Source organism: Thermobia domestica, chromosome 6, assembly GCF_964235325.1.
Source record: "Thermobia domestica chromosome 6, izTheDome1.hap1.1, whole genome shotgun sequence".
NCBI classification, from domain to species: Eukaryota; Metazoa; Arthropoda; class Insecta; order Zygentoma; family Lepismatidae; genus Thermobia; species Thermobia domestica.
The window spans coordinates 246,459,440-246,472,124 of NC_137459.1; the positions used below are offsets into that span (position 1 = coordinate 246,459,440).

At 36.5% G+C, this 12,685-nt stretch overlaps 1 protein-coding gene across 1 annotated transcript in view; it reads left to right on the plus strand.

Annotated features, from left to right (window-relative positions):
- The window catches only part of LOC145688461 (uncharacterized), a 239,993-nt gene that overhangs the window by 185,759 nt on the left and 41,549 nt on the right, over nt 1–12,685 (plus strand). The window contains exon 13 of the mRNA XM_081762724.1: nt 6,566–6,706. Coding sequence (XP_081618850.1) covers nt 6,566–6,706 — 141 coding nt within the window. The remainder of the gene's footprint in view (nt 1–6,565; nt 6,707–12,685) is intronic.

Here is a 12,685-nt window from a genome sequence, read left to right on the forward strand (position 1 = left end):
CTTGCACCGTTGTTGCAAGTACAGTAGATGGCTTTGTGTCCACCTAAGTCCAAGTCATACAGAATGTACAGCATGTACTGCTTATTGCTCGAATGACGCGATTGCATTTTGCCTCTTACAAGCATTGGAATTGCTGGCATATGTTCGGCATAGTCAGGATGATGATTATCTTTTACTATCGAGAACTCATATTCTCCATTGAACGCGTGGTCGAAGTAGTATGACTTGGCTACACTTTTGATGTATGTCGAGACTAGTTCGTTCATGTCTCGTTCACTCAACTCTGGGAATTCTGGTATTTCATCAGCTGTCATCTTTTGGAACGCTGCTCTCACTTTGTTCATCGGCTGAACTAGCGGAGCTAGCCAGTTGCGTTGATTGATCAAGCTGAATAGCTTCTGAGCCGCCTGAGCTTCATTCTTTCTGTATCTTCTCTTACCGTACGCGTTATGTATGGCGGCTACAACTGTCGTGTCTCTAAGTAGACTTCGTATCATTCTACTCCTTAACTGTTTAGCCAAGTACTTATATTTTTTAGGGTCTTGATTCGTGTTTTCGATTACCCAACGGACAGCTGTGCATTCTCTTGATTTATTTGCCTGAATGTCATCCAACTGTTTATTTCCTTGGTGAGATACGGATATTTTAACTACAAATCCCTTTTCTTCAAGCTCATTTGCTACATGGGAGAATCCTCGGTCTAGTACGAACACATCACCTGTTTTGTACAACATCTTGAACCAGGTTTGATTCATTATCATGCGGAGAACTGCTCCATCTGACGAGTTTCCATCCCAGAAGTCATCGTCCGATTTTCCTAGCACGGACTGTATGTATCCGTTTGGAGCATATATCACCATTGGCTTTACACAGTTTCGCTTTTTATGTCCAGAGTATGACATTCTTTGATATCGAAAATTGAGGCTCTTATTCAAGTACAAGTACGTACCATCCCACATCGTTTCAGTGGTAGAGCGTTCACCTCTGGTGCTTAGGGTCCCGGGTTCGATCCCAGCCCCCACCAAGTGAACTTAGTGGTGGACAAACACCGTGTGCGTGGGTTTTCTCGGGGTTCTCCCGTTTCCTCCCACTTCCTTCATTCCACCATTTCATTCATTACTCATCATCACCGTCTCCTTTAGCCTAACCGGCATAACCGTGGGAAGTAAAACTCAAAGATTTCATTTCATTTTCATCCCACATCGTTATTATCGATTCATCGTTAGTTCCGTACAATGTATTTGCGAAGATTGATTGGTTATTTTTGAGATTAGCTCGAAGAGCATCTGCATCTTCTTGTGTTTCTATTTTTACACTGATATGTTTTGGAACGAAGTTCATCCACATTGACTGACTAGCATTCTGAATACATCTATATACACGAGTCTTATCCATTTTATATCTTAGTCCAAGTGATCTTTGGGATTCACCAGTGTACAGCATTGTCAGATATACTCCAAGCTCTATCTTATTGCATTTTGATTGCCTAAGTCATCAAACTGAGCTTTAGTTCTACCTGTAGCTAGTGACATTTCCACATCTGACATTTTTGAGAAGGGATCGTTTGCCTTCTCATGTACTGAACTACCGATTCTTAGTCCTGTGATGAGGTTTACCCATTCATTTACTGGCAGCTCTGAGTCCTCACTGATCTTGTGTTGAACCATTTTTTCAAGTGCTTCTTGCTTGAAGTTGGCATCTTTTTCAAAGTGATCACGACAGAACATTGTACCGATAGGAACGACTATGGCCTTTTCAACCATCACTTGGGTTATTGCCTCTTTTGTCACGTTTCGTAGCGGTTTACCCTTACACCCTAGTAAGCACTTCGATTTCGTCTTTGATGTTCTAGAGAATGGTAGCTTTACAGTTTTCTGTTCTTCCTTTTCATCCGCACTAACCACATCGTCACTATTCCAATCTGTGTCCGATCCAGTGCCTGACTCCGAACTGGGTTCTATTTCCGAACCTGCACTTGAACCTGATTTGGAAGCTGATCTCGATCGGCTTCGAACATTGTCTCTTCTATACATTTTCATAGCACACGAATTACAGAACCACTGTCCATTCAAAATTCGCTTTTGTGCACGTTTTAGCTTATCGATACTTTTATTGCAATTATCACAATGCATGTTTGATGATGATGGCACGATGGTTGACCGCGAAGCTTCCTCGGTGCCTTCCGGATGTGCGGAATTTGACCTCTGTCGATGATAGCTACTCATGGTCGCGCGCCGTCGGAACTGCCCCGAGCGGCCACGCCCATGCTCCATGTTCTGCACGTGTGCCACGGCAGGAAGTTAGCCCCGTTAAATGCTCAATCGTTACTCATAGATGCATAATGGCCCCGCCTGTGAGCGAGTACAGTACTTCGTATCCGATCCGGGTTGATCTCGGTCCGCAGACCTCGGTCGGGGGGAGAGAGACCATTTTTTACGTGTCTACAACACAGCCAACTGAGCCAAGTTCACTCACCAAATATTCGTATATTCTCTATAGACCTTATACTGCCTTAGTGTATAAGCTCTATAGCAAATATACATTGGGGTGCTGCCTATGGCAAGTGAGGCAATCTCTTTGGCGCATCATCAAAAGGCGTAAATTGAGATAATGAAAGTAACGAAATCTGAGATACGCCTATTGGTTATTCTAGCAATGATATGGTTAGTGCACGGGTCTTCGGCGTGGGAGACCCGGGTTTGATTTCCGGCAGGTGCTCATGTGGTTCGGATCCTCCGCTAAGCTGTATGTTCACATCCCTTATAGCCTCTGTGCTGATAGTGACACTAAACTCCAATCCAGCCAACCAACAACTAGTTCACAGGAGATGTTACACCTAATATCTTGATCGATAGAACTTATGCATCAACCTAGTGTATATCGTAAAATGAACATCTTCAATGTGTGTGTTCATTTATATTATTTTATTTCTTCTCACTTACGGCTTTTTAATCCGGAAACAACTGCCTTAAGTATTGATTGAAAATTTTCATTGCGTTATACTTTTCTTGATTTCTTCTTTAATGAAAATTATATGTTCCAGTTATATTTATTTATTTATTTGTATTTGACTGTATATATTATTCTAACTTGGTTGAGTATTAGCCTTAGACTTTGACAGTATTAAATTCACCTAGTTCTTGGCTATGTAAATATTAGAATGTGTGCAGCATTATACACAAAAACGAAAACGATTCAATTCAGGAAAGAAGACAGGACTCCCAGTGCGCAATACAGTTCGCAAGAACTTTCATTATTCTTCTTTAACTACAGCACACGCACTGAATATATTTTTAACGACCAGATATTAATCTCCTAGTAACCTTGTCAATATTATTATTTTTGATTCTGTTTTTTTCTTATTAAGGGTATTTTTTTCCCTTTGTGATAAAAACAAGGACGCTCGTAACAAATTAAAATAGTTATCGAGGTAACGTGATAAGCGATATGCTCATTTCTTCAAAACGTGGAATTCCATACCAAAGACTTCCTTTAGATGCCACATGTGGAAACGCAGAATGGATATGGATAAGAATAGATACAGGAAAGAAAGGCTTGTTTGAAAAGTAAAAATACAAGAGGCTTATAGTGGATTTTTCCCAGCAGAATTTTGTCATTCATCCTGTGTAATTCTCAAGATGCTATTTGACTTGCTTCCAAAACTTTTTTCGTGAGTGAATTACTGAGAAATAAACTAAAGATGTAAAAAATTATTGTCGCATATCTATAACTGTCTTCTTGAAGAATATAATTTGATAATGATTTTGCAGGGTACTTTTAGTACTGATACTATGTGTATAATCGGCAAATGTATATTTCTGGTAAATTTCGTAGGAAGGGAATTATAAATACGAAAATTAGAATGAGTAAAACAAAATGTTGCTAAATGGACAAGAAAGATTTATTTTCGTTTTATTGTTCTTATTTACTGCTCTTTTGACATGAAATTTGCCACATACATGTGTCTGCCGGTTATATACATACTAACATTTTAAGAAATACTGGTTGAATTCGTTATCAAATTATATTCCTACAACAACATATTTATAAACATGCGACAATAATTTTGGAGATGAGTGTACGTACTAAATGTACCTCTCTGTTTCTCGATGGGAAAAATCAAAGAAATTATGTCCTACTTCTAGCATGTTGAAGCTTTGAAGGTATGAATTCACAATGGAATGCACGAGGCCAAGTAAAATCAAATATATTTTGTTACATACAGTAAGATAAGGCCACGGTGGCTCTGTAGTTCACCTGTCTTGTCTGGGGTCCTTGGTTCATTCTCAGCTCGCGCCAAGTGGGCTTTGTGATGGACAAATACTGTGTTGTTGAGTTCTCTCGGTTCTCCCGTTTCCTCTCACTTTCTTCATTCCACCATTTAATTCATTCTCTTTATCATCCTCACCTTTAGCCTACATGGCATAACTATAGGACGTAAAACCGAAATATTTAATTTCATTTGTATTCCTTTGGTGTGGATTACTCGAGGATTTTCTTTTGTTCAAATGCAGCAGTTCTGATTATTACTAAGCCATTCAGTGAAAATACTGGTTTCTTTTGGAAATCAGCAGCCACATATTCCTCCAAAATCCGTTCAAGGAAGAGTCTCGCAGTAGTATCAATCTCAATTCACCAGTGAGGAAAAAATTCAGTTTCACCCTCCGTAGGAAAAATTATGGCCACAGTGTAATGGACGGCGAAAGGTGTGATTATTCTTGATTTCTTCCGTGAAGGGACCATCAATGTGGCACGCTACTGCAACACCCTTACCAAACTCCGGTTCACCATTCGACGAAAGAGACCAGGGCTCATGAGTGAAGGTGTTGTGCTCTTGGACAACATCGCAGAACCACACACAGTAAGGCTCACACAAGATCAGATTCTTCTCTTCGGATGGGAGAGATTGGATCACCTTGCCTACAGCCCCGATCTTGTATCATCGGACTTTCACTTGTCTCCTGTATTGAAAGCCACACTCATGGGACGTAACTTCCAAAACAATGCTGAGGTGGAGCAGGCTGTGCACAAATTCTTTGCCTCGCAGGGCACAGTTTTTCCAGAGTGGTTTCTTCAAACTGTTTGCACAGTACGACAAATGCCTCAATGTCGGTGGCGACTATGTCGAAAAATAGTTTATGGTGTATTTGTGTTTGACAATAAAGTTTCCGTGGAAAAAAAAAAAAAATGACAAAACGTACTTTCGGAACGACCCTCGTATATCTTATTGACTGGACTTAGAAAATAGAAAATGAATGGAAAAGATTATCTTGAAATGTTGGAAAGGAGGAAGAAACTTATTTAAGATACCTTTAAGAGTAAAGGGGACTTACTGTGGATGTGCTTAAGCCTGGCTATGGTATTGCAAATGACAGGAACGGATCAAGATCTAATCTTGCACTTCAGAACATTTTTGACAAAATTTCATATGAATACAATAAATATAACACAATTTCACAGCTATTAGATGGAAGCAGTGTATCCGTGGTACTAAATACATGTTATACTTAGTACGTAAAATTCTTACCAACGGAGGAATAAGTTTAGCAGCAACTAGTTTACCATTGGAGAGCTTTTTGAAGAGACCACTGACTCTCGAAACAAGTGTTGGAAAAACCTCATACGTACTGTGAGTACCTACTTTACAAGTTTTGTGAATTACAAGTTGTTATTATGTAAAATATATTGTGATTTCTGCAGTTTGTGTCAAAATATTTTTGTCTTTCTTTTCTGCTACCCGACTACTGTGCGTGTCTTTGCAAATGATTTGTTTGTTTCAGTTCTAACTTGAGTTGGGTTAACTTGAGTTTGTAGGAATGATTGTGGAAGTCCTTCAGGAGAATTCACTGCAAGGAGCTTCTGTTGCGAACGACGACGAATGGATTTTGTTAGATTTATAGCAGCAGTATCACTGAACTTCTGCTAGTGTCAATCGATATATCACATGCTTTTATTTAAAGAAAAATGTACGTGCATTTAAGGTGGGAACCAACTTGATTATATGGCCAAAAACTTTGCCCCCCACACTCAATGACGACTTCGGCATTTGTCCGGTCGACATATGCATATACCATCCAATTCTATAATCTGTTTCAGACTTTTGGACCATCCTGTATTTGGTGCCGGTTCTTGGAATTTCGTATTACATTGCTGAATAGGTTCGAGCCTTTTTCAAATCCTCTAACGAGAGCGCTTGGTGTTTTAATATTTGCAGTAGAATCTGTTCCTATGAACTGCTGTCTCATGTGAAATTACGATCGAGGATCACAGGAAGCGTCCGTACAGTCTTTACATAATACTCGTCATAATATAACAATCAAAACTTGTTTCGTTACACAGCGCTTCAGAACAATTATTATCAAAAAAAAATCTAATTTATAAGAACAATGCCGCGTTCCCAACAAGTCAATAGCTCGCAATTCAAATCCAGTTCTTCTTGAGACAACACTTACTAATATTTTGTAAACTGGTCAATTTTCTGTTTTACAAACGATGGCCAACATAATGTCTTTTTGTAATACTGTATTTACTGAATAAATACATGAGTGTTTGATTATTGTTTCAGCTGCTGCTTGTACGAAGAAATAGGTTTGGAGCATAATCTGGTATTTGAGAAGCCCGAAACACCAGTAACGTTCGACGATTTATTGTCAACCTTTCCGTCCGTGAATGATAGATTACAGACTTTAAGAAACGCTATTCACAGGTATTTATATGTTGTGGTTATATGAACTCAGTTTAATTTCAATATTTTTACATAAACAATGGGTTATAATTATAAACAGCTTTATTAACAAACAATAAATAAAAATGATAATTTGTGGGCGTATTTTATTTTTCTTTAACCAATAATTTCGACTTCCATGGTGCTAAAATTATCGTTTGGATTGATTATATGAGAAAAAAATCTTGGCTGCTAATTGAAATCACATATTTTAATGTTTTTATTAGACTACGGTTTATCCTAAATCTGTAGAGTTTATGAATTAAACTGAAAATACATTTTCTTGTAGGTCCTATATGAGTAGTTTAATAGTCTATTATAGTGAAACAGTAGTGACATTTTCCCTAATCTTAACTAAGCACTTTTTGATGTACGGGAAACTGCCAATGTTGAAACTTTGTGCTACATCAAAAAGTATCTAGTTATGTTAAGTTCGTTTGTGTGGAAGCATTATTTGTGATATTGCTATTTAAAGTTGTATTTATTGTGTTCTTCCTTTTTGATTATTTTCGACCGAATATATTTTAGAGATAATAATATTTTGAAGTTATTGGTGAAACCACATGTACACTTCCCCAAAATATAATTGCGTGTCCGAACTTTTCTAAGTCCCTTAAAATTGTGAGTTTGGCAACAACGCACTCCAAGTTATAGGAGGGGAAGTCATACGAAAAAAGAAGTGTGAAGCCTTTCCAACCATCATCTTATTTGCTGTTTGAAATATTCAGATCTTTTTCCATTACTTAATGTAATGTTAGTTTCAGAGCAAAATAGTACCTTGGCAAATCCAGAAAACTGTTTAGTTAAAGAAAACACACACGCTTTTTAACCCAAAGAAAATCGTTTTAAAAAATGAGTTCCATTTTTATCAGTACAACTGGAAAAAAAAAATTCTACTGTTTCGATAATTGTGCGTGTTTAGTTCTTCCGTTCTTCCTTTTTTCTGTTGGAATTCAAAAGTTTTGAACCTGAATTGAATCCCACTGGGTGCTTTTTTTAAAATTAGAAAACAAACTTTTCTGCTGTTCTTAGTTTGCAGTTTCTGGTTTTATGATTCATTTCCTTCTTTCTTTCTATAGGAGAAGTCATACTTTAGAAAGTCGCTAACATTACTTTGTGTATCTGAATATTTCTCAAACACCAAGAAAATTAATAATCTGAACAATTTCTTTTTCTTTCTTCTTTCTTTTTTAAGGGTACATAGATGCTACTAAATTCTTACTGAAATGATTTAAAGCATTTATTCTTCCCAGTGTGCGTATTGACGAGGGGATGCTGAGGATTTCACACTGACAAAAATGTGTGCCTCCTTGAAGAAGAAACTTTCTATCCCTAACTCCCACCCTCTCTAGAATGTTTTTTGAATCTTCCGGAGGATAGAAATAGGGAACAACTTTTATTTTGTAAGCGAAAGTATTACAAATAGGAACAAATCTTGACTAGGAGATTGATTTACCAAAACTCCGTTATATATTTATCCTGTCCATGTGTCCGTCCGTCCGCAAGGCGAAAACATCAAAGACTTGATGGATCACCACCAAATTTGTTCAGTGTGTAGAGGGTCAAAATTTAGGAATCGAGTTCGATTAAAATTTCAGATATAAACCACTTTCGGCTTAACGTTGTTCCCCATAGAATTACAAAATAGCAAAAAGCGGTTTGCTGTGACGGAAAATTGTCCACTTCTGGTTTTAGCAGTGATCGCTATAGAGTAAAAGCGGACATAGATAGCAAGAAGTTGTTTTCTGCAATCAGTGAAGCGTCGAAGAATATATTCCGTCTTCAGTCTAATCTCTCTACTACAAGCGGAGTGGTAGAATTCTACTACCACTTCCGGTTTCAATATTACTTGAGAAAATATAACGCCACACAAATCACTTCTTCACGTGGTGTACACGTGTTACTATACATAGATCGAAGAAGGTGTATGTTTGCCCATCAAACTCATTACAACCATACGTTAAAAAGTAGTAGTTACATGTGTACATCACGCAAAGAGGTAGTTTTTGATGGCATGTACTGTATATAATGTGTGATGGTTCTGCGTATATGAGTGAATTTATCCTGCCTGGGGAAAAATGCTCAATTCACACACTGACTCTCCTTCATTTTTAACCCTGAAACCGTACACCTCAATTTCTGTTACATTAACCGTACACTGGGGTATTGGGTACCGCAAAAATAAAAACGCATTGTTTCATGGAAAAATGTTAATTTATATTGAAAAACTGCTTTAACATATTCTTTAGATCTCTAACTTCTGCAAAAACATTCTTTTACACGTTACTTTAGGGTTTAAAAGTGTGTAATGTGTCAAAATAAGAAAGCTTACATTTTTCTACAAGATTTGTGAGTCTCAAACTTTTTAGGTCTTATTCTCTATTTTTTCTTAATTTCAATTGCCAGAAACATTTATGAGGTGTGTTTTGCAAGTCAATTGCTTACACTCAGCATATCGGATGGTGGTTTTTGAATCCTTGTTTTTTAGTCAGATACTGCATCTTCCAACCTTCCGGTTGACGGGTTCGCCTAATTCTTTTTCTCAGATGCGATGTTTGTGCATTTTTACCATCCCCTTCTGGACCGTTTGAGCTAGGTACACATTCGGTTGTGAGGCACCAAGTAAAAAACGTATGGCATAATATCATTTTCTTCCAAAAAGTCTCCGTCATTTTCACTTTCAGACATCATCAAATGTCTCCGGTTCATCGGGCTCAAAAGAACGTAGTAAATCATTTAAAATGCCTTGCTCAGTTTGTAGTTCATCCATTGTAACTAAAAGTCTGCGAACAATACAAAAAAGCACGCATAATACCGTGGAAATTAAATATGTATACGTGAAGAAAAACTTACATTAACCGTACACTGAACACTGAGCGCCCCAACAACGTTCTATAGACAAAACGGAATTTGTCACGACCATAGTAAACAAAGTAACTCACAGCCTGCCAAGGACGAGTAAAAGTCACGGGAGATAGTTGAGGGTTGCCGACCAAAATCTAAAGCAAAACGTAAATTCTATGGGACACAGAGTGCCCCGGCGTACGGTTCCAGGGTTAAGTACTCGGGCATTATGCCAAACAATTGAACTTCCAGTGAGTTCTTTTTTTATCAGTTCCTTTCCAAGATTCAGTCCCACAGTCATTGCTGCTACTTTGGCTCAGTTTAAATCAGTAGTTCGTGATAAGTTTCAATGGATTCCGCAAATTATTTAATTAAGTAATTACAAATTTATAATTAATATTTTGACACAAATATATATATATATATATATATATAATATAAAATTATAACTTCTGTTTCCTTATTTTTAAAATTTAAACCAAACCAACCTATACCATACACTAGGTAGATCTATGTTCTTACTTTTTCGCAGTGTCAGAATCTTAGCTCGTTTGTCAGGAACGCCTATGTTAACTTGATTCTTGATACAGTGACGAAGGACTTTGCAGAATTATCTAATATACCAAAACAGAACCTACTTGATTTTTAAGTTACCACCAAATGAAATCGTTTGCGGTCCTTGATGAATCTCTCTTGGAAGAGCTGGTGCCAGATATTCAAGTAGTTGCATCAGTGCGTAATGTTTTGCAGGTCCTGAAAGATTGTAATTTGACTAGGCAGAGCTGTCCCGTGGGTGGATCAAGGGGAACAGTTGCCCCAGACCCCGCGCTATATGGATCAGACGTCATAGGAAGGGATAAACTATTTAAGAAAAGTAACAATTTACTCTTTCTGATTCATTCTTGGAAATAAAAATATTTAGTGCTACCATTAATACCGCAAAACGTACTCGAAGTTAACGTTGCCTACATTAAAGATAACTATGATGAATATCAAAGTTAAACTTTAACACTGTGAAAGTTTGTTAGAAAATTCATATGTGGTAGATGAGAATTTGAAGATTATTGACCTCTAAATCTAGTTATCCTATATTCAGTAAAATAGAACACTGCGTATAAGAGGGTTTCACAAGTGAATTCATCGTTAACTTATGTTACTTAAGACTAGAGCGATGGGTCCAATCGTTGTCACATCGAATGCTACAGCGTTGGCTATTGATCTTGCAGACTCTTATCCTAATATGATATAACAGTAGCTTGTCGCATTCACCCCTCACCATTGCTATTATAGCTGCATCTGGAAAATACACTTTTCGAAGTAAATCATAATAATGATAATAAATACCCATTCAAAGTTAACCAATAAAGAAATCAACAAATATGAATTGGTGTAGGATTTATTTAAAAAGAAGTTGACTAAGACAAGAAGGTACTTTCTTTTATGGTTAGTCCCACTTGGATTATATAGTACAGTGTGATTACAAAAGCAGTAATAGTAATAATGAAATAAATAAATAAATCGATTTTTTAGAAATCCGTTATACGTGTAAAATTAAATATTTTCAAGCCCTATTAGTACTTTTAACTTACAAATTACTCTTTAGTTCATTTTTTCCTTTTAGTGAACGTTGCGTATTGTGAAACATTGATAGAGTTTGAAACTACGGATTTTATTATTAAAACCGAAAAAGGTATATCTATAGCTTTCCGTTGCAATAGAGGGATAAGGTCGAAGATGAAACCTGTTTTTCACAGGCTGAATTCATATGAAAGAATGTCCTTTATTACAGTTTTTGATCCAAGGGGATCAGAATTGAAAGTGGAAGGTATAGTGGTTTTCAAAGCTAAACCAAGTTTTCTTATCAGCAGTAAAACTGTCATATGGTTGTTAGCGGCCACGTGCGGTTTGTCAACCAGTTGGATGTTGCCGGTATTACAAAAGCTTAGCCGCTCTCCCTGTGGCCAGGGTAAACAATGAAGTCTCGAACTATTATTTCTGAGTGTTGCAAACCAATGAGCAGATACATAAAACCAGAATAACCATTTAAAATAGGGATAAAATACGTAGGGGCCTACAGGTCATTCAACAAGTAATTTTCTCTCCTATTAATATAATAATAATAATAATAATAATAATAATAATAATAATAATAATAATAATAATAATAATAATAATAATAATAATAAAATATGGTAGTTTTTACGTCCGAGCTATTTCGGGCTACTGTGCATTTGCGGTAATGCTCGGAAAATAGAATAGAAACTGGACCGCACGTTGGACCGATATTGTATTTTTACCCTATGAATCGGGTTTGCCCGATTGAACCGTATGAATAGGGATGACCTGATAATCCCGTTTTTATGAAAACAAGCTTAGTCTGTCATTATTGTAAATGATGTGTTGTTTAACTTTATTATCATAACACACATTGTTCTAATTATCATGTACGAACTCAAAACGAGTCTATCGGTTCAAACGGTCCAAACAGGCCAAACACGGGTCAAACGGGTTTATCAGGTCTAAGGATTGAGTAAACCAAACGCAATGGGTATCGGGCGGGTACAGTTTACCCGAAAAGTTCAAGCACTAATTATAGGTTAAAGTCAATACTTAAGAGCTCTAATTGTTTGCATTCACTTTTTTCTTTTCTCTTTCTTTTTTTTAGGTAGCCGACCAACGAACTTGCGGATACATAAATATAAATGCTCAAATCTAAATTATTGCATTATATTATTGCAATGAGCATCAACGTAATTTACTATTAGGAGTTAGCGTGATGCACTAATGTTAGTCTTTTATAAATATTATTATTATTATTATTATTATTATTATTATTATTATTATTATTATTATTATTATTATTATTATTATTATTATTATTATTATTCGACAGGCCATCTGTCTATAATGACAACTTAAAACTTTCTTTTTTTAAAAAAGAAATGATCAAAAAGCATTCTATTAAGTACCTAAATCCTCATATGTATTAATGTATGCAGGTTAATATCTGAGTAATAAAGCTATCATTATTAATTTCCTGTGTATAGTATCCTAATTTGTAGTTTGTCCAGTTTTTATATACGTGACGAATCACATTAGAAAGAAACTGATCAATTA